General features: G+C 39.9%; 1 protein-coding gene across 1 annotated transcript in view; it reads right to left on the minus strand.

Annotated features, from left to right (window-relative positions):
- Positions 1 to 23,244, minus strand: part of luzp2 (leucine zipper protein 2) — a 212,396-nt gene that overhangs the window by 39,529 nt on the left and 149,623 nt on the right. Inside the window, exon 6 of the mRNA XM_037796345.1 lies at positions 13,838 to 13,900. Coding sequence (XP_037652273.1) covers positions 13,838 to 13,900 — 63 coding nt within the window. The remainder of the gene's footprint in view (positions 1 to 13,837; positions 13,901 to 23,244) is intronic.

Genomic DNA, 23,244 nt, shown 5'->3' on the forward strand with positions numbered 1-23,244 from the left:
AGCGCAACTGTAACAAACAGCTGCTTATTTAGACATTGGTAGACACAGCAACATTAGCATTTATTTGCAGTCATGTTTCTGTTTACCTGACAAAGTCTAATATTCATTCTTCTTTTAGTGCCTGAGAAAATGATCTGTCTCTTTAGCTGCTAAATGCTCCACTATGTTCACCAGCTAGTCGCTAATTTTTCTCTGTCTGTCTTTTGGTGCTGGGCAGGTAGTGTACAGCGGGTTCATTCAACACATTCTCACTCCCAGCTCCTCAAATACCGAGGCTTGGCCAGTGGCCCTAATCTTCAAACTATGACGCTCTAGGTACACCTCTAGCATCAGTTTTGGACGTGTCAGGGATGGTGTGTCAATTATGCTTGTTAAATGCATAGCATCTTTTCAAAATAAAGTTCCTTCTTCACAGGAAGTTAGGTTTAGTCAACAAAACTACTAAGGTAGGGTTAGGAAAAGATCGTGGTTGATGTTAAAAGACATTTTTCATTATTAAGTGCAGCTACATCACCATGTTTATCGTATCCCAGCTGCTGGCCGATCTTAAACCATATATTGTCCTTTATTTGGTTGCTGAGGTAGTAGTGTTTGTCGTACATTATTGGATGTGTCATTCCGAAACATTGATAGTCTCAAAAATTGTCCCATAGGACACTTTCTCTGACAGTTCGTAACCCCAAAAACAAACGTCCATTGTTCTAAGGCCCTGAATATACACACTCTCCGTGCAACAAACAGAAGCACGGGGCTAATTATTACGCAGAATGACGGCGTTCAAAGGATTTCATTGGTCAAACATACATTTCCAGAGGCAGAAATCTGCTGAAATCGAGGTCTGTCCAAATATTTTTCCACTGCACGAATGTTCTGCAGTGTGTGCAAGCGTTTATAAGAACCCACAAAATATGTAATTATATATTTCTGTGCCATTTTTTGGATGAAAATCTGTGCTTGGTGTGAACTGGCTTTAACTTCACTGACTAACGACTCACGTGACAAAATAAGTCAACGTTGACCTTTAGTTTCACACGGGACATGAACAGCGGCCTCCTAGGTGAAAGTCCTGTGTTTGTTTGACCCAATCTACCACGACGAGGCATTTTGAATTTTTTTACCAGTAAGTGCAGTGAGCCTGGTCTCCTAAAAATGAAGTTCCCATACAATGAAACTGCATTGTCAATCATGTTTCGAGAGACGTTTGTTTTTGATGCATCACAAATATGTTTCTAATCATAGTCTGTGGAAGTCCATGTAGCGAGAAGGTCGGGGTGGATGGGTGGATGGGTGGGTCAAAAGAACACAGGACTTTCGCCCAGGAGACTGCTGTTCGCATCCTGTGTGAAGTCAACATTCATGTCCATAACTTAAATACATAATACACATACTTATTTTAGGCCAAAACATGATCTTTTACTTAGTCTAACCAAATAGTTTTGTTGCATTTTTGTAAAGGTTTGTTTCAATTTACAACATTAATCACATCTTTAGAACAGTTTAAAACTGCGATCGGGAGATAATGTTTCCCTCAAAATGCAATTTAGAATACAGTTTAGTTGTATGGGAATGGAATTTTGTACAGTAGGAGATTTTCGTAGTGGCCAAACGGTGGTACTACAACTTCCGTGTCCGTCACTTGAAGCCATTGGGCCCAAAAATACTTTTTCCCATAGACTTATATTGGGAAAGAGACGTCTGTAACTCGGCGGATAATTTTTTAGGTAAATCCGGAGTTATTTTCCTTCCTTCGTTAATATGAATGAGACGGGCATGGAGACGGGGTTAAAGGAAACACTAGTGCGCCTGCTTTATGGACCCAATGGATGCGGAAGATCGCCGGAAGATCTGAGTAATTTATCACTCGGCAGTCGAGCCATTCTGGCTTCTCGCTCCACTGAGCAGCTCTCATGGGAATGAATGGCAGCCCGCCTCCAACGCTGCATCCAGTTCTCTATATACATCCACGTGTAGCACCTGTTTCTGAACCCAGAAAAGCATGCAATCCCTTAGTCATTGTTAAATAATGTAAGTCACACGAACTGGAATTAAATTTTAAAAGTGAATGATCCAAAATCTAGACATCCTTACGTTTCTTTCCCCCTTTTTCTCCCTTATCTTGCCACATTTTTCTCTCCTCAACTCCCTCCTCAAAAGGCTACGTGCATTTCGTAGATGTCAAATTAACTAGCTTTTTTGTTTGATGTAGATTAGGTTTTCAAAAATAGATTTTTTTTTTTGCTCTTTCATTTTCAGACAGTGTCAATAACTTGAAGCTGAAGCCGCACCATCCAGCTCTGCATCTGAAGGCATATCTCCAAAAGTATGGCATTACAGCCTCTAACGGTTTCTCATTATCCAAGTTCAAATAGCCTACAGTATATATGACACAGTGTGTGAGCGCGTCTTGAATTGGAAACATGGAGATGATTACCAAAAAAAAAAAAAGTAGAATCGAGCCAAGACTGGCGACAGGAGTTTGGTTTTGGTTACGAAGCAAATGTGTCAGGTAGATGAGAAAGTAAAAACTCTAATATGTATTTCTAAGTCGTCAGTATACTGATCTTATCTTTCTGTTCATCCTTTGTCCTTGCACAGAAGCTGTCAAAGCTTTATGTCAGGAGGGACGACTAACAATTTGTTTACATTGTTACTGAAACACATTGGTTTATTTTTGGCAAAGAATAACTCTGTTGTTTTTAGTATGTACCGTCTGTGCCCATAACTCAATGTACCATAAATCCTCTGTGAGAGAGAACAGCACAACTGCTCCACATTACATAAAAGCAAGAACAAACAGGTGACATGACACCAGAGGATGGTGGTAGGTGTGCTAAAGTGTTCGGACACCCTCAGCATACATCTGTATCTGCACTCATCACAGGAGCACAGCAGCTTCACAGACCTGCTCCGTCTCCCTCCCTCGTTTAGACAGATTGCCCTGTTTGTGAAGTGTGTCTGATTGGCTGAAGCATGCGAGCTGAGGCAGACCAGTGACTGGCTGGCAGCCAAAACGTACCGACTGAAGTATATATATCTTATTTCAATCATTTCAGTCAGGGTAATCTGATTTATTCAATATGGATGGTGAACAAAGTAGAGCATAGTAATACGGTTGTCTTATTTAAAGGATCTGCTCTCGTATGCTCCCTGTGCAAAACTTACTACTGTGTTGTAGGGTACATCACAGAAGGCTGGGAGTACACAGCATCTTCGGTTCTTATGATATCAAAAGTTATTCCTTGTTTTCCTCCTACAAATGTCCAGCAACGTGTCAATTTCCACTGGTTACATGCATACAGTTTTTTATGAATAAAATTCCGTCTTCACAGGAAACAACTTGGTTAGGTTTAGGCAACACAACTAATTGGTTATAGGTTTAGGAAAAGACTGTGGTTTGGGATACAATAATTACAGAAGTGGCGTTACTTAAGTACGGAAGTTACGTGACAAATAAATCAATGTTGACTTCTGGTTTCACACTGGACAAAAACACCGGTCTCCTGGGTAAAGGTTTTGTGTTTTTGGACCCGCCCTCCACCCTGACCTCTTCCTTACAGTACATTTGTCTCTCTTATTAATTCCTGGATCACAATTACGTGGATTATATATTACAAATTACAGTGCATTACTTATATGTATAGCTACGAACGGTGTATGAGAACAGCCTGCCCTGAACGACAGGGATGATGCACACAGGGAGAGACAACTAAGACCAAGCCTAGGACTAGGACTAGGACCAACACAGCTACCCAAAATATGAGTGGTAATACATCTTCCCTGGCTCTCATGTCAAACCCAAGCCTAATTTTACTATCTCTAATCTGTATACTGTAAACAAAGTTAATGCTGTAACTAACAAATTAATTTCAAGAAATATTCTTATTCATTTCTTATTTATACCATTCTGGCATCTATACTTAACACACTGTATTACACTTATTTGCACTGTGGTTATTTTTTTATATTGCATGTCTGAATGCCCCCGGGGATCAATAAAGTATTTCAGATTCTGAAATGTCACTGTCAATTTATCTGCCAAAATATTTAAATGAATAATTGTTTTGTCCATAAAATGTCAAAAAATAAAGAAAATGCCCATCACAGAAACACAATGACATCTAATCAGAATCGGATATTGTAACTTTAGTTAAATCAATATGTAGAAATCCCCTGTATGAAATTTTAGACTCGCTTTAGATACATATTAGTGTGAGAATGAAACCAGTTCAACCTGGTAGACATTGTGTTGGAGCACAGGGCATACTGTTCAACCCTCTCTCTCTCTCTTACACACACATCCAAAGTCTATTAATAAATAAATTCAAAGAACATTTATGAAAAATAGCTGATGCTTTGTTATTAAAAGTCTATGTGATCGGTTTGATTTATCGCCCCAAAATACACAAGATGATGAAGTCGTGCTGCTCCATTCAAACAGCTCTTGTAGAATTTGAGGCCATTCACCTTGAAATCAGTCATTACAGGAAATCCCCTCAAATCCAGCGTGTTATATTTTATCTGCTACTAGATGTTTTCAATAAATCCTCATGCAGGAATGAAAAGTAATTCTGGTGCAATGTTGGAAGTGTAACAACATCCTTCATCCAAATTATGACTGCGCAGCGACACCATCAATATGACAGAGTTGGAAATAGGTGATAAATTCATGCTCTTGAGGAAAAGATGCGCAACGGATTAAATGGCGTCTCTAATGCCACGTGCTCTCCTTCACTTGAGCTGTCTCAACCTTGACTTTGACTCAAGTTTTCTGGGCTATCAGATGTTTTCCTTGAGGGCATCAACGTCTGGTTCAGAAAGGTTGCCATCTTTCCAATGAATCGGCTAAAGAGCAAAAACAGCGAGATATGTATAGCCAGCCCGTTTGCATGAAAAGACGTATAAATGCCACGATAATGTTCGAGGTAATTAGCGTGCAATAAGAACGCCTTTCTTGATTTCCGCATGTCATTTGTACCCCGTGTACCCTGTACTGACTGCAATGAAAGTGTATAAATGCTACGGTAAGAGTTAGTAATGTAGTATAAAAAGTGACAAAGAGCACGTATTCTTTATATTTTGTATTCTATGGATATATTTCTCTAGTGTTGACATGTACATTTTATGTACTGTTCCTGTGCATTGCTAGGATAACCTGCTGCTGTAACACAATCATTTCCCAATTTGCGATCAATTAAGTACATCTATCTATCTATCTATCTATCTATCTATCTATCTATCTATCTATCTATCTATCTTATTTTAAGCCCATCCATGACGTTTTCCCTTACCGTAACTAAGCGCTTTTCTTGCATAAAACTAACTGTGGACGTTTGCCGGCGTACAAACGACACCTGATAAATGACACGCAAGACGTCTAAAATGCGTACTTGTAACTTATTGTTGTGGTATTTATACGCCTTCCCGTGAGACCGTGTTGGTATAGCATGCAGCAGTAGCTTCACCAGCAGCAGCAAACTGAACAGCACCAGAGACCTGCTGCGTTTCCTTCCCAATTTAAATGGACTGCTGAATTTGGGGAGTGTTTGTGATCGGTGAAGTGAACAAACACATAGCTGAGTCAGGCCAGTGGCTGCCTGCCAGTGAGCTTCCTCACTAAACTTCACTAAGCCTGTGATGCAATTTTCTTGGTGACCTATCCCCATTCATACGGTCATGTTTGAGCATTGCAAAAAAAACAATAGTGGGATTGTTTTGAGATTCAGAAAAGAAATTGGCAAGGAAAAGTGCTTCCATCCATCCTACTATGAAATATCTCTGGATTTACAAGATGTAACCATTCCTATTAAATTGAAATCATTTTAGTGAAAACAATGACACATCCTTGAATTGTCCTCAGTGAAGCTGTGGCAAATGGGATAACAAGGCCAAGAGTCTCATTAGCCCTGTTAACCCTCATAGCAGCTAATAGAGTCCAAACTGCTCCTTATGCCCAGATGGACCAAATGAAAAAGGCTCAACATGACAAATGATAGCCATAATTAGTAATATATAGCAGCACAATCTTAAAACATGAGGCACAGTGCACCTTCAGTATTTTAGACATGCATATGATGGCATTGTTATTTAATGGAATTAAACTTATGACACAATATTCAGCCCGTTCTCACTCCCAACTCCATCCATACATCCATCCATCTGCAACCGCTTATTCCGTTAGGGGTCGCGGGGGGGCTGGAGCCGATCCCAGCCGACATTGGGCGAAGGCAGGGTACACCCTGGACAGGTCGCCAGTCCATCGCAGGGCTGACACATAGAGACAGACAACCATTCCCACTCACATTCACACCTACGGGCAATTTAGAGTCCACAATTAACCTAACCTGCATGTCTTTGGACTGTAGGAGGAAACAGGAGAACCCGAAGAAAACCCACGCTAACACGGGGAGAACATGCAAACTTCAACTCGTCAAGTCAATTTTATTTGTTTAGGCCAATATCACAAATCACAAATTTACCTCAGGGGGCTTACATATACATGTGCTGGTCAGGTCAAGTTACGTAGTATAAATAGTGATCAAGTCTGCTGGATGGTTGGGTCCAAACACAGGTCTTTCACCCAGGAGACTAGTGTTTGTGTCTCGTGTGAAACAAAATGTTAACATTGACTTATCTTTTCCTAAACCTAACCAAGTAGTTTTGTTGCCTAAACTTAACCAAAGTTGTTTCCTGTGAAAACAAAAGTTTATTCTGAAAAGTAAGAAAGACCACTAATTCCAACAAACACAGGCCTTTCAACCGAGAGACTGGTTTTCGAGGCCGTTTTTTTTTTTTTTTAAGTTACGTTAATAACGTTTGTCAAGGGTTTTGAAGAGACGGTTGTCACGTGTTGTGACATTACGTTGTTTACATACGTGTTTTACTTGGTTTACGTATGTATTTTAAGTCCAACCATGATGTTTTCCCTTAACCTAACTAAGTGGTTTTCTTGCCTAAACCTAACATAACTTTTCTAGCTGCCAACAAAAGCCAGGGTAAACCCTCCTCCCAACCTGCCTTCCACTCAGTAGTGCAGTAAGCGTTCATCAATGATTTTAAATACTGATGAAAGCGCTCAAGTGCACCTTGGCTCTCTGGATGGTATGCTGAGGCCTTGTTATTCTTTATGTGAACTTGTTTGAGAAATTATGCAAACACCCGAGATGTAAAATTCGCCCCTCGATCACTCTGTATTATTTTGGGAATCCCAAACACAAATATGAACTGGCTGAGGGCCTCGACCACAGATCCACTACAGAGATTGTACTAAGCAGCCTGATATCTAGTTGACTGACACATTACAGTTAACAAATAGACAAGCTGACTTAGACAGGGGAAGAGGGCCCTCACAGTCAATAATCAGACGTTTAAACGGCTGACTCACTGCAGGTGCTGGATACAAAGGAGCAGGTTTTATTGTTTGATTACTTTTGCTTGTAACCTGTCAAGTGTGACTCGTCTTTATACAGAAATATCATGTTTTACACGAAGCTGAAGCACACGATTGTATTTTTTTTTTTTTTTTACACCCATAGGTACTGCAACATTATCATGAGCTGTCTGAATTACTGATATTCTATTTTAAAGGCAGTGCACTGCATGAGGAGACATGGGAGCTAAGTTAAATGTGCAGTCAGTTCATCAGTATTGTGTGTAGATATGTGAACATGTGAGGGTGTAAGAAAACCAAACCAAGTAAACTAGAGAGGAGATAGAGACTGACTGTTCAGGCACCCATAGGCTATGTACTGTATATAGATGAGCCATCACTCCTAATGAGCCACTCCCCAGATCAGGAAAATGGTCTTGAGGCATAAAGGCCATCACATGTCCAAGAGCATAACATTATTTTTTGTGGATATTTATTTGAATGTAATTGTTTTCTCACATTAATAGCCAGTTTCTTCTGGACTCAGGCTACATCAATAAGTTATACATTTTACAGTCAGTGATTATGTTGACATGCACACTATTATTACACCATTATTTTGAATATGACAATATTCAGAATTTGATAGGAGTCATGTAAATAGCATATTCCATTTGGATATTCTGAATTAGGCCTTATTCTAAATGGAGCATTTTCCGATTAAGACATGTGGGTAATGCCAATATTATCCAGGTTTTAGGAGCATTCTTTGTACATGTATACACAACATATTCTCACTCCCAACTTATCAAATATCATCACTTGGTCAGTGGCCCTCAGCATCTGAGACCGACGCAAGGGGTACCCCTCTTGGACCAGGGACGGCGTGTCAATATAGGCTCGTTACATGCATAGTGTCCTTTCAAAATAAACTTCCGTTTTCACAGGAAGTTAATTTAAGGCAACAACCACGTAGTTAGGGTTAGGAAACGGTCATGGTTGATGTAACCTTCCCTGACAAGTGACTCACGTGACTCACAATACCGATAAGACTAACGACTGACGTGACAAAATAAGTCAAACTTTTAATTTCACACGGGACAAAAACATCGGCCTCCTTGTTGAAAGTCTTGTGTTTCTTTGACCCATCCACCACCACCCTCGCCCGCCCTGAACGGACTCTCACTCTATTAATACTGCGTAAATTGCTCCGAACGCAGGTGGGTGGTAGTTTTAGTTGAAGGCCCAGTTCGTCACATAGCCTACTGTTGCTGAAGGGTGCCTCTGTGCGTCGGTTTCCGATGCCAAGGGGCGCTGCCCAATCGGCAGTATTTGACGAGTTGTGAGTGAGAACGGGTTGGTATACAGCGCATTCGGAATATGCATCTCAATTGGGGGTTTATGGTAGTTTGTGACACACGGCCTCTCGCCTGTTTGCGGCCAGCTCTGTGCGTTGTACACACACCAACTAGCCGTCAGTTTGCAGAGATGCATGCCCAAAAGAAAAGCCCACATTTCTGGTTGGAAGGAGAAACACACCTACTTTTAAACGTTATGAAAGACTTGGATATCAACAGGTTTTTGGATATACGCAAATATCGTAACACCGACTTCCTCAAGAAGGTTGTTGACGGAATAAAACAAGGAGGCTGTGTTTGCATGGTCGAACAAGTCCGCCAGCGGTTACGGTAATCGGAGTATGCACCGCTGCATGTAAACTGGGAAATTAGTGGAATATTCATTTTCATTAGCGGTGTAAACAGCTTAGTAGGAATATTGTCTTTTTCAGAATAAGGGCAAAAAACAAGAATATTTTGTTTATGTTAATGTAGTCAGTGAAGAAACAGGATCGGTTCTCGCATATTATTATATCAGCAACCCCACAACCTCCTTCACAGTGTTGTAAACATGTAATTCCATATTTTATGAGCTGAGTAGTTTTCACCACACAACTCAGATTAAGAGCACAAAGCTTGATCCTCCACCTCACATAGCAAACAGAGGCACAAGTTAAAGCAGCTTTCCAAAAACGATTACCGCACCAAATGAAATGTATTCCAGTATATAATGTAGGAATTCCCAAAGCCAATTTTCACAAGATGAGAACGCAAATCACGCATAAAGGAAAGCTGCTGTTTACTCATACAAAGTCTCGAAATGTATCATGTGCAACAAAAGGGGCTTATACTTAGAAAGTTTATCCGAGGCCAGCTAAATAAGATCTGGCCCTAATCTCAGTTCTTGGACATGGCTTCAAAGCTCTGATTTAAGATTCAAAGATTTTATCACAACCTTTTTTTTCTAAATCTCTGACTCACTCAATGCTCCGAGGAAATCTTAATTGAAAAGATCTTTGAAGCATGAAGTGATGATTTCTAGACAACGATTAAGTAAAAGTTTAAGGGCAAACATGTTCTTAATCTAGGTTCAACTTTCGATGTTTTGGGTGGACGTCCACTGTACAGTGAAAAGTGCAATAGGTCAATATAAAACCACTCTGCCATAATGTTTCCATACAGACACAACAGAGAGAAGTTTGAGTTTACTTATGTTTGAGTAAGCATATTTACTTCTTTAGCAATAGACAAACTTGTAATAGAATAACGTTGTTTGCAATTACTGGAGGCGATTGTTTTGCCGCTTTAGTTTTATCTTTTAGTATCCATCTCTTTCTGTGACTCTGCAGTCATTACGGTGTGATTACAGGTTCAGTCTGTAACCCTTCCCTTTTAAACATAAATAACTTTCCAGGATGAAAGCAGCGGCATGTAAGAACGTTCCCTTCACTGATTTACTTCATTTTTATAGCCTCCAAAGGGAATAGAAGACAGTGACCTCCAGTGATCTACCTGTGTTCAAGGAAATTTTAGTAGTAATTTGTTCCCTAAAGAAGTCAAAGTCTACTTTCCTTTATAACCGTTCTGCAGAAATGATCAGCCACACAAAGAGGCACTGGACAAGAACACATACCGAGCGTAATAAATTATTGTCTACAAGCCAACCAGTCATGATTTATCACCACTGAGATCATTCCCTTTGCTGTTGCTAGGAATACTCTGGCTCTGTGTTGGCTGACCGACATGTTCAATCAGGACCTCTTCATAGCCTTTCCAGCTCTCTACTGAAGTATTATAATCAGGCCTTTGCCGCATATAGTCGAATGTGCCATCATCATCTCAGAGTTTGAATATATGATGATGGCTTGGATAAGCTTAGCTGTTCAAGCTGGAGGATTTGAAGAAGGAAAGAAGCCTGTAATTTTCAACACCAATTTCCTGTGTCTCAACAGGAACTGAAGAATAACGTTAGTGCTGGAGCAGACTTCAGGGTCGATGAAAAGCTCTTCAGCATCAAGAGCTTACAAACACTAAGTTCTATTTGTGGACCTTTGGGCTGCGGTTTGCATGTATTTCAGTCCACCATTGCTGGTGCTGATGATGTAAGAGCAATAGCATTATTGGGTAGGGATCGGCCTGGCTGATTTTCGGCTGTGATATTCATCATTTTTTGATCACCTGATTCGACTGTTATCAGGCCATTAAATAGGTGTTATCAGTCACTATAAGCAAGCAAAAGTGAGACTTAAAAGCAACACGTTCTAACACGTTGTAAAACTGAATGAAATGTCACAATTTGCACACAAACAAAAAGGCCTTCTTTAGGTTTAGGCAATAAAACTACAACTTCTTTAGGTTTAGGTAACAAAACTACAAATTCATTAGGTTTCGGCACAAAAACCCCAGTTAAGTTTAGGGAAAAACACTAGTGGGTTAAAATAACTACGTAAACAAAGAAAACTGATTTGTTTCACACAGGATGAGAACTCCGGTCTCCTGTATTTTGTGTCCCATCCATCGTCCCTGACCTCCAAACCATATGGAGTTTCACACTGTCTACACTACAGCACCTGACTTCCGCTTCTGCTCCTGTCATAATTACTGTGGTCGCTAGAGGTCGCTGTCGTGTTCTTTCATACCTTTTTTCGGTAATCGACCATTTGAATATATGATAAAACCTACTAGTGGGTGTAGTAGGCCCCTATTGACCCACATCTATGGGTCTTATAGTGATTGTCAAGCTATTTAATAGCTAGAATTACGTTAACAGTAACGTAATTCAAAATGCAGTTTCATTGTATGGGAACTATCTTTTAGGAGACGGGCCTGATCTGATAGAGAGAGATGGGGCAGGGAAATTAAGTAATTTCAGAGCATGGGTTTGTAATTCAAGGGCACAAATATATTTTGATTTTAAATTCCTTGTCTTCACCTGAAAATGCAAACTACTAACAATTTTTCTGTCATTCAAAAACCTTGGTAATAGTCTCCACAGCATTGACCAAACAAGCCTCAGCTGTCTTAGGGGAGGTCTAACCCAGGGTCTTTGTAAAGAAAAATCTCCATCTGCACAACAAGGTTGCCGTCTATCAACCTCACACTGCTCTATGTTGTAAAAATCTAAAGTTATTCCACATACTGTAGCCTGGATACAGGGAATGCTCAGAATCACCAACCGCAGAACTGCATAACTATTGAACCCACGATTACACAGCACCAGCTGCACTCACTTGTGCATGTCATCAGGACGCCCGCGGGACCCTCTGCCTTGTGAGATCCTGCATGGCTAAATTACAGCATTGGTCAGCAGGAAGGCAAAAGCGGCAGTTCAAAGCTCAGCTCAAGGCTTCACTAAGGATGTGAACCTGCTGGACGCTGCTGACCGTAACAACTGGCAGCACAGCCAAAGAGGAAAAAGAGGAAAAGTAGGTGACAGCAAAAATGACACAGACAAAATGTACTGGAAGCTGCTCTTTCACTACAACCTGAGTTCCTCAGATTGCTCTGTGCAGCCATCAAAGAGCTCGCTGTTAGAGACAAGTTGTTCCGAGATTCACTGGACAGCCAACACCAAGTAAATTTTCTGTGTTTGTATGTGTGTGTGAGAGAGAGGGACATGAATAGACTATTTCTATCCTTTAAGGCCTTTACACACCAGGGATGTGACGAATAAACGTTGCAAAAATGTGAAATACTCTCTAACCCTAACCCTGCGAATGTTAACTGTCGAGGGTTTTTATGGTAAAAGGTAAGAACGGAAGGAGTAGATCTGGTCTGCGCTGCCTTTGTCAATGTTGAACGAAGTAATAAAGTTTGCCGTCTTCGTTCGCACTATGGTGCCTCTCCAACACAGTCTCACAGCAGCTTGTGAAATAGACACAAAATTGTATTCATTTGATAAGTGCATATAGATACAAATTTCCCTTTTTCTTCGTGACGCTCAGCACGTCTTTCAACAACGTATTTTTGTGAATTTTTCCTTAGAATATTAAGTAACATGTGACGCACGTGTCAATTTCTGCTCCAGTCATTTGAAATTAAAACGACTTAGTTAGGATTAGGAATAGATCGACTTGGTTAGGTTTAGGCAACAAAACGACTTAGTTAGGATTAGGAATAGATCGACTTGGTTAGGTTTAGTTAACAAAACAACTTAGTTAGGTTTAGGAAAAGATTGCGGTTTAGGTTAAAATAACACTGGAGGTGGCGTAACATAAATACAGAAGTTACATGACAAAAACTACTTAGTTAGGTGTAGGAAAAGATCGTGGTTTGGGATAAAATAATTCCGGAGGTGCATTAACTTGAGAACGGAAGTTACGTGACAAATAAATCAACTTTGACTCAAACAGCGGTCTCGTGGGTGAAAGTCCTGTGTATTTTGACCCACCAATCCACCCCGACCTCCTCCCTATGTGGCGCTTCCCGCTCTCTATGCTTCCCGCTCTCTACGCTTCCCGCTTCACAATTACGTGGATTACATACATCACGAAAAAAATGTGACATTCATTGTCTTTGTACACAAATCAATACATGAAATTTTGTGACTATTTCACAAACTGCTGTGCGACTGGGCTGACCTCTGAATCTTTGTTTTATAATCCTCATAAATATAGGCGCATCTCAACCCGTTTCGTACAACGTGATTGGTTGATGCCTTTATTTGCAGTGCGAAAGCTCAGAAAAATCGACCTTGTTCCAAAAAAAAAAATGCATTCTGTGTGAAAGTATTCATGACAAACACAACAGTTTGAAAAAATATATTGATGTGCAAATTAATTGCGCGAAAAAAAACAAACAAAAAAAAAAATGCCCCCAGTGTTTAAAAGCCTTCAGCGGGTCTTTTTGTGAATCTTTCACCACGTACAAGTACCAAGTCCCCAATCAAAGTTCAATTAATTATCCAAATGACAATGAATGACTTATTTAACTTTTAAGGAACAAGACAAAAAATTCTCAGTTAGATGTTATAATTTGTATTTTGGTTAATACTTGCTCACAAGAGAACAACATGTGTCTGCAATATCTCATCATGAACTGCACCTATTCCATGAACAATGAAAAATTAAGTAGCTGGAGCTGAGAATGAATTATGTATGTGATAAAACAGAGTGTACTAATTGGAAATCCTTACCTCTTCAGCATAGGCGTCACACAGTTTGTGTCCCGAGAGTAGTTTAGTTTTCAAGCTCTTGTTCTGAAAAAGAGAATAGAAAGAAATAAATGATGCCATTGGTCTCTGCCCCGTGTTCTGCACTTCAAGTTCCCTTAACATTTTTGCTGCTTTATAAAAAGTGCTATTTACTCAGTAGTTTCTCCGGCGGGGCACTTGGCTGTTGAGGAGCTCTGACAGCAAGTGCTTGGCTGCCTCTCGATTTCAGACTAGACAGGAGAGCCGTCAGGAGTGCCCCGTCTGAGGATCTGAGAGTGCACTCAGGCTCATAGGCAACTAAAAGGTCAGCATTGTAGCTCGGGGCCAGACCCCCCACTGAACTTTAAACATGATCAGTAAAGCCTTAAAATCATTTGACTGGCAGCCAGTGGAGAGATGCCAGCATAGGGGTCAAAGGGTCCCGTTGTTTGGTGCCAGTTAAGATCCTCACCGCAGTTCTTTAAACAATCTGGATGCCAGGGAGTGATACGGTTGTAATTTACATGAGATATGTTCAAACAGCTGCCATACATAACAGATATCTCAATTCTGAGGTAAATACAATCTCTGAATTAAAAAAATGGGGCTGGAAATTGTATTTCTTTGTAAATTTTACGTCTATCAATCGATTAAAATATTGAATCACAATTAATTGCATGATTGTCTATAGTTAATCATGATTAATCCCAAATTAATCACACTGTTCAAAATGCATCTCAAAGGGATATTTGTCAAGTATTTAATACTCTTATCAACATGGGAGTGGGCAAATATGCTTGCTTTATGCAAACATATGCATATATATATAATTGAAAATCAATTAACAACACAAAAAAATTACAAATATTGTCCAGAAACCCTCACAGGTACTGCATTTAGCATAAAAAAATATACTCAAATCGTAACATGGCAAACTGCAGCCCAACAGGCAACAACAGCTGTCAGTGTGTCAGTGTGCTGACTTGACTATAACTTGCCCCAAACTGCATGTGATTATCATAAAGTGGGCATGTCTGTAAAGGGGAGACTCGTGGGTACCCATAGAACCCATTTTCATTCACAGATCTTGAGGTCAGAGGTCAAGGGACCCCTTTTAAAAATGGCCAAACCAGTCTTTCCTCGCCAAAATGTAGCGTAAGTTTGGAGTGTTATTTAACCTCCTTTGTGACAAGCCAGTATGACATAGTTGGTACCAATGGATTCCTTAGGTTTTTTTAGTTTCATATGCTATTAGTATGTTCTAGATTTGGAACTAAGCCCCTTACATACTCCAAAATCGCAAATTATGTTAATGCGTTAAAGAATTAGTGGCGTTAAAACAAATTTGCGTTAACGCTTTATTATTGCATTCATTTTGTCAGCCTTAGTTAATATTATCTTAACTTGACAATCATGCCTGAATTTAAATAGCCATGGTGAAAAAAAGTATCCATAGGGCAGCCCCTGTTTCAAAAAAGATGAGATCACAGTCAGAGATAACACAAAGGTTTGGTGCAAGAGGCCCCAATACCAAGATCATTCTCTCTTAATTGAGTTTGAGTACAAAGCACTGCTATATATTTAAAAGGAAATCAGCCAACGGCACAGCCAAGAGGGAGCTTGTAAAGACACAAGGGAATGGGACCTGAGGGTGATTACAGGGTTTGAAGGGAAGGAACTTCCCTTTTTAATTGACAATGATCTGTTAGTAAGAATGGTCCGAAAGCAACTTAATGCTTAACCCAAAGTACCCATCCAGATCTCCAGATGACCCAATAAAGCAGCACGATCAACCATGACAAAAGCTTCACTAAGGTCTGAAAGAACTAAAATTGGACAGTCTCCAGCATCTGCAGTTAGGAGAAGGTCATCCGAGGCAGATAGTCTCTCTCTACTACTGTGCTTTAAAATTAGATTGGCTGTCTCACAAATTTTATTATAGTGCAAAAAAGAAAACTACTTGGGTAAAAACAGTATTTTGCAGTGAACAGAACATAGTGCACCATACATCATAATGTACATAACAATCCATCTCATATGATATATGAGGGCCTACGCACACTTTTATCTGTTTGTACTGCGGCAAGTCTCAAGCTTGCAGCATGTTGAAACTGCTACTTAGAATGTGTTATCTCAAAGTTAAGCTGTAGCTGCAAAAATTAAAAGAAGGAGCTACATATTAAAGGAATACTTCACCCACAAAATGACCATGTGTATATCAATTACTCCCCCTGTGTTACCTTGAATTCTTGAAGAGAAGAAACTTAGTTTTTCTTGCATGCCTCCACGGAGAACAGAGAATCAAAAAACAGAGAAAAGTCTTGATGAATTGAAGTAAATGGGGGGGCGGTTTTTAACACAGCAAAACCATATCAAAACATCTGTCGTATGCTCAATATACTTCCCAAACACATGCATCTTAGCTTAAACCTTAGTATTTAAAAAACTTCTGCATAAGTCTCAAGTTAGCACAGGCGTGCCACGGCGATATGGAACGCCTTGCTCCCACACAGTTTTGTTTTGTGTCCGTAATTCCGTATAGTTTACGGGAGAACGATCCTTGTGATCAACGCAAGGATATGCATCTCTTTACGAATGGATATAAATACCACTGCAAAAAATGGAAGGAAAGTTTAGTCAATTAGTCTGCTTTTGCTGTTTTGTGAAATATTTTGTGAAAAGACGTATGAATCACGATGCATGCACTCTATGGATCCTATTTAAAAGATCTGTAGCGCATGGTCTAAAGTGCATGGCGCAAGTGCATTTAGGGCATGTCCAACTCCATTTTTGCTGGTTAAGCAGCGCTTAATCTGGGCGCAAAGTAAGGCGTAAGGGGCAAATGGGTTGATGAGTCTCTTAATTAATCACAGTGTGTTTTGGGCGTAAGAAGAATCAGTGTCATCTCCCATTCCCTTTAAAAGTCAGGTGCACCTGCACATTGGCGCCGCTTTTACGCCGGGTGTAAGATAGGGCGCTATATGTTACACAGACAGCTAGCATGCTACCAATGTTAGCTGAATATGCCATCAAACTTCTACTGAGAAAAAAAATATGAATAGAGCTATATTCATTCATCAATCAGTTATTAATTTGTTAATTCAACAGTGAATACGCTCTGTTCAGTTCAAAGTTCCAAATTTTCAACGTACTCAGAAAAAATACTGAACTGAAAAAAACAAAAACAAAGGAGGAGTTTCTCAAACACTTCGTAGATCAGGGAGGTTTCCATAGGAATGGATGAACTTCCGTTGACTCGCATACATACACAGAGCTATGTGGAAACGAGGCGTTTTTGGGAAATACTGAGCATACGACTGGATAAAAGAGACTTGGATTAGACTGCACGAGTTGTTTGAGATTTTGTAAACAGATGCTTTGATACAGATTTGCGCGGCCCCCATCTCCTCAATTCATCAAGAATGTCCTCTTCTTCAAGAATTCAAGGTAGAGTAGTTCACAGAGTGAGTAAATGATAGACAAATAGTCATTAAGTGGGTTAGCTATTCCTTCATCACTTCTCAGTCGTTGCATCTTTGCTATCACATGCTGCTTGATAATAAGACGTTCAAAGAGAATGATATCATTCTTTCAAAATGTGAGTGTTTCCTGAAGGACTGGGGAAATATTAAGACCACAGAGCCTTAAAATGTGTCATAAAATGATCCTGATGGCTGAGGAAAACCTAGAGGTGATCCGACATCACTGGATATTGACAGGGAATTACCATCACTGTTGCGTAACTAAGCTTGTACCACTTCAGTTTTATCTAAAGAAACAAATGCAATTAGATGCAAGTTCATCATAGCAACCATTGGGGATTTATTAACGCTCTTCATTGACTCAATATCACTTTCAAAATTCTTAATGAGTTTATCAATGAGCCAATTACCTGCAGTCTAGGGTCTATTCTTCAAACCCAACCTGCAGAACTCAAGCGAGAGCAATGCATATTCATTCACCAGCTTTAAATCAAGGAAACTAAATTAAATGACCCAAAAAAGCAGAAGAAGTTGCTCTTCTTACACAGTACATACAGTCTGTTGTGACACATAAGCAGGTTAAAGCGGCATCTTTTCCACACTTGTTCTGCATGTGAACGGATTACGGCGTATGGGCTTAGAGTGTGATCAAACAGACTCTGAAACAGCATGATGGTGGATGCCAGGAGGAGGTCCTGGGCATCGCCAAGACTGTAGTGTTTCTGGGCTTTACGAAGGCACTAATCTCTAAACTGCACAACGGATGGACCTGAAAACCTCATCACAATGTTTGCTATGTGGGAGGCAGCCCTGGGAAGATCAACATGGGAGATGACGGGTGGTTGGGGCTATAAACAGTTCATCACTACGCCACAGCGTGACACAGTCAACATCGCCGAATGATCGCGGGGTACAAGCCAGTGTTGGGAACAAACAATTCACTTCATTAAAATGACAAATCGCAAATAAACCATGTGAGATGTTTTTATTGTAACAAAATTAGGAAAACATTTTGATTTAATTGAATGAATTAAATGACCCCAACAGAGGATTAACAGTATGATCTAAATTTCTTTTGGGATTGTGGAGAATGTTTTAAAACTGCTACAAGCTGTTTCACTGATTTCATTACTTAAAACTGAAAGAAAGCAGATCTAACAACGCAGATTGGGGAATACTGTACTTATGAAGGCCGACTCCTGCCTTCCTTTTTGTATTTTTTTTTTTAACAGACTATGTTTTATTGCCCCACATTTCAGACACTGCTGCTGCGAAGTCTGTCTGTCCGTCTGCCCTTCAGAATCAGCCCCAGCCGGTGCTTTTTTGGCTCCATTGCAGACAAGGCAAGTTTATTTCCACCTCTCGTAGCAGGTATTTTTGAAAACCCCATTTTGCCATGAGCAATTATGGCTTATAGATGGCACATTAATTTAATTTAGGTGGAGATAACACATTTGGCTATTATGCTGCTGTACTCTGATGATAGATTTCTCTGCTCGATGTTGGAGACAGCTCAATGTTATTAGGTGATGAGTTGGCTGTGAACCACAGAGACAGTAGGGATACAGCAGGAGAAGGGGGAGTGTGCATCCACCAGCTGGCCCTTGACATATACTTATAAATCATGCGGCCACCTCCACAATTCTCACTCTGTGTCATGGCACATACTGACTGCATTGGCAATCATTCACAACACAGCTGCATCTGTATATTTAGAATGATCCATTTGGTTTAGTTTTGGTCCTGACTGAAATATCTCAACTAATCAGGCTGTTCTCATACACTGTTCATAGCTATAGGCTACTTACGAAAAGTAAGGCACTGTAATTGGTATATCCCACAAAATAAAGGCATATTTAATCCACGTAATCGTGAACCAGGAAGTATAAAGAGCGACAGACGTTGTGTAGGCAGGTGGTCGGGGTGGATGGGTGGGTGAAAAAAACACCGGTGTTGGTGTCCTGTGTGAAACCAGAAGTCAACGTTGATTTATTTGTCACTACCGTATTTAACTCACCACTTCTGCCGTTATCTTATACCAAATCAAGCTCTTTTCCTAAACCTAACCAAGTATTTCAAAAAGAGTTATTTTAGCCCAAACCTTGACCTTTTCCTAAACCCAACTAAGTACTTTTGTTGCCTAAACCTAACCAAGTATTTCAAACTTAGTCATTTTAACCTAAACCACGGCCTTTCCTAAACCTAACCAAGTATTTCAACCGTAGTTATTTTAACCCAAAACCACGGCCTTTTCCTTAACCTAACCAAGTATTTAAAACTTAGATATTTTAACCTAAACCACGGCCTTTTCCTAAACCTCACCAAATAGTTTTGTTGCCTAAACTTAATGAAGTCGTTTCCTGTGAAGACTGAATATTATTTTGAAAAGACTTTGCAGAAATTGACACGTGTTGCTGGACATTCGTAACAGACGCACAAAAAATGAGGGATAACTTTTTGTAAGATATCATACGAACCGTTGCCTGAGGATACATTGAACTACTAATATTATGGGTCCCCAGAGGATTAATCCTACTGATGTTGGTAATCCTCTGACTTTTGCTCTAGCACCACCATGCAGTTGACATCTGTGCCAAGCTGTTTACAGTACTGTAATTTGTCAGGCAGCAAAAAGCTACATTGAGTTCAGAAAGTGTCAGTCCCTCACATACGGTACATTCTGGCCTCCGTCTTTCCTTTGCAATTCAATTCTCACTCCCACACACACATGTATAGTGTACTGTGTGTACTCCAACAGGTACAGTGCATGCACACTGAGCAGAGGTAATGAGCTGGGATGGCAGTTGTTTTGCGATTCAGCGAGGCAAAACTGTCCCGGTATCAATTCCTCACAGTTGCACCTCCTCTCACCCCTACAGAAGGACCACCATTCGAGGACATGTAGAACTGGCAGCTGTCATAAAATGTGACGTAGTTTAGCCCCGGGACATACTCAGAGTGAAAATGAGATCCTCTGGAGCTTATATGTCACAGTGAATTATGCAAAACGTGATACATTGAGCCACATATGTCGTAACGTGTTATTCCCGCTGCGCTGTCATTCTGCTGATGAAAATAAAGGAACATTTTCTACATTTACATGTTGCTCATATTTCTCATTTAGAAAAATGCAATAGCACACAAATAAGGTGTACAAAATGTATCTCTCAGTCTGCCACAGGGCCTTTATCACTGAGCCATGGCTATGGTGGAGTCCCACATTGACTACAAATCACACAAAGGAATGATGGAGCACTGGTATCTGTCTTTGGTTCAGTTTGTTTGTCTGTTTGTCAGCACGATAACGGAAAAACTACGGGCCCGATTTTCATGAAACTTGGTGGAACGGTGAAGCATGGGCGAAGGAAGAACCCATTACATTTTGGAGCGGATCCGAATCTCAAAACGGATACATGCATCATTTTTCTCTTATGGAAACGGCTAGGGCTGTCCCCTCTTAGTCGATTACTTAACTAATTGATAGTTTTGGTCTACAGATACTAAGATTTCTTTAGTCGATTAGTCACTTTTTATGCTTTTTCATGCTGAATGATTTATTTCCAAGAAACTTATGAGCACATCTCTGGTAAACACAAGATTTAAAGTGGTGCTTCTGTGTGATTATTTTTGTAGAATCCACAGATCTGTTGATTAAACTAATTGATGAGTCGTCAAAATCGTATGTGTGTTAGTTGACTACGAATGATTTTGGTCGAGGACAGCCCTACATCCTTGGCGGAGATCCATGCTCTCCGAGTGCCCTTCTACTTTGGTTATGTGATGATTTAAAATGCACAATCACATTATGTTCTTTTTCGCATTAAGATTGCAGTGGGTTGAAGAAATAAGTAAAGTTATATTAAATAAAATTCAACCAAAGTCATACACAGCACTATAGGCAATCACTGACCATCTAAAGGACTTTCAAAATTGTCTATCTGACTGAACTCAGCAGTTATTTTTCACACATTATAAAGTGCTGATATGTCGACAGCCCCTGAGTGTTGATATTTACTGTCCATCTAGGTCAACTTTCACACTACTCGGCACACATCACTGTTGGATCCTTTTTAGCTTTAGTGTGAAGTGGCAGAAACCATCTCTTCTGCTAACACATTTTTTCATTATTTTTCACATTTCATTTCGGTCAAGTTTCCCCCACATTAACACCGTGGAGTGTGAATGAAGTAAAGCGCAATTAACTCTGCCAGATTGCATATTTTATGTCTTTAACAAATTCAATTTCCGCTGCTAAACTGGAGAGATCAACCCCCTCGCATGTGGCCCTGTCCCTTCTGCGACTACAAAATTTAAATAAATTATCTAAAAATGTGATGCAGGTAGAGTTGACATTTTTATTTGCAATGAGGCGAGTCACACTCGCCGTGGCGTGCACTTCGCCTGACACCACTCAGGGGTGGTACAAGCGAGGGACTGTTGTCACAACATATTTTAGCTTAAAAGGTCAATAAGCTTCATTGTAATGACGCAGAAAACAAAATGACAAGATGTTTCTGTTGCATCACTGCTTTAATAGCTTCCGCATCTCAGTTGTGAAAATACGACTTCATTAACCGTGTCGTTTAAAGGCCACAATGAACTGTGCCCACTGACCCAAACAGAGCCACTGCTTCCAGCGGAGGTTGATGAAAGCCACAGATAACAAAATACTATGCATACAGTGTACTATACATATACAATATAATATACAATACAAAAAAGAAATCCAGTGAAATGTTTTCATCAAAGGTTCCGTCTAGTTTTTAATAGGGCTTTCAAAGTTAACGCGATAATAACCGATCTTTCGGAGGTTGTAGCAAGGAAAAACTGTCATGACCATTTTCGAAAGGGGTCCCTTGACCTCTGACCTCCAGATATGTGAATGAAAATGGGTTCTATGGGTACCCACGAGTCTCCCCTTTACAGACATGCCCACTTTATAATAATCAAATGCAGTTTGGGGCAAGTCATAGTCAAGTCAGCACACTGACACACTGACAGCTGTTGTTGCCTGTTGGGCTGCAGTTTGTTATGATTTGAGCATATTTTTTATGCTAAATGCAGTACCTGTGAGGGTTTCTGGACAATATTTGTTATGTTAACACATATTCACAGACATTTGCATAAAGCAAGCATATTTGGTCACTCCCATGTTGATAAGAGCATAAAATACTCCCTTCATGGTACATTTGAACATATTAATTTGTGATTAATGGTGATTAAGTATGGACAATCATACGATGATTTGCGATTAAATATTTTAATTGATTTACTTTTAATCTAATCAATTCAGGACTCTGATATAGCACATAAAAGTGCAACATTTTCAACAACATTTTCCATTTTTGAATGGAGAGATTTTATTACTTCAGAATGGTAATAAAAAAAAGTGTGATTAATTTGCAATTAATCACGGTTATCTATAAATATTTTAATCAATTGGCAGCCCTAGTTTTAAATAATTTTTTCAAAGATTCATGTAAAGCACAACAGCTAATACAGAAGTGCTTCATCTTGCAAAGTGTATCATGTATAATGTCAACCCTCCTTAATGGAGAAGGCAGTGAAGACAGCACACACTGTTTCACCCAGCTGCACCAAAGGAACAAAGGCTTGTTGAATTGAAGCTGGATGGAAGGCTTCATTGGAATTTCACTACAACTCATTTGAGAGGTTCCATTTTTCTTTGAATTAATTTATTTCATATAATATTTCAGCTCTAACAAATCATCCAGCTCTCCTATAAACTCTTACTACATGTTCAGTCATTTTGTGAGGCCTTGAGAGCGCCACATTATTTTCGGTTTTGCAGAAATTGGTGTGAAAAAAAAAATGCTTTGAACCATACGCCTCTTATTAACTGTTTGGCAGCAGTGGTGTGAGTTATGTTTGATGTTTGATAATAATCTCGTATTGAAAAGTGTCGTT

Source organism: Sebastes umbrosus, chromosome 2 (genome assembly GCF_015220745.1).
Source record: "Sebastes umbrosus isolate fSebUmb1 chromosome 2, fSebUmb1.pri, whole genome shotgun sequence".
Classification (NCBI taxonomy): Eukaryota; Metazoa; Chordata; class Actinopteri; order Perciformes; family Sebastidae; genus Sebastes; species Sebastes umbrosus.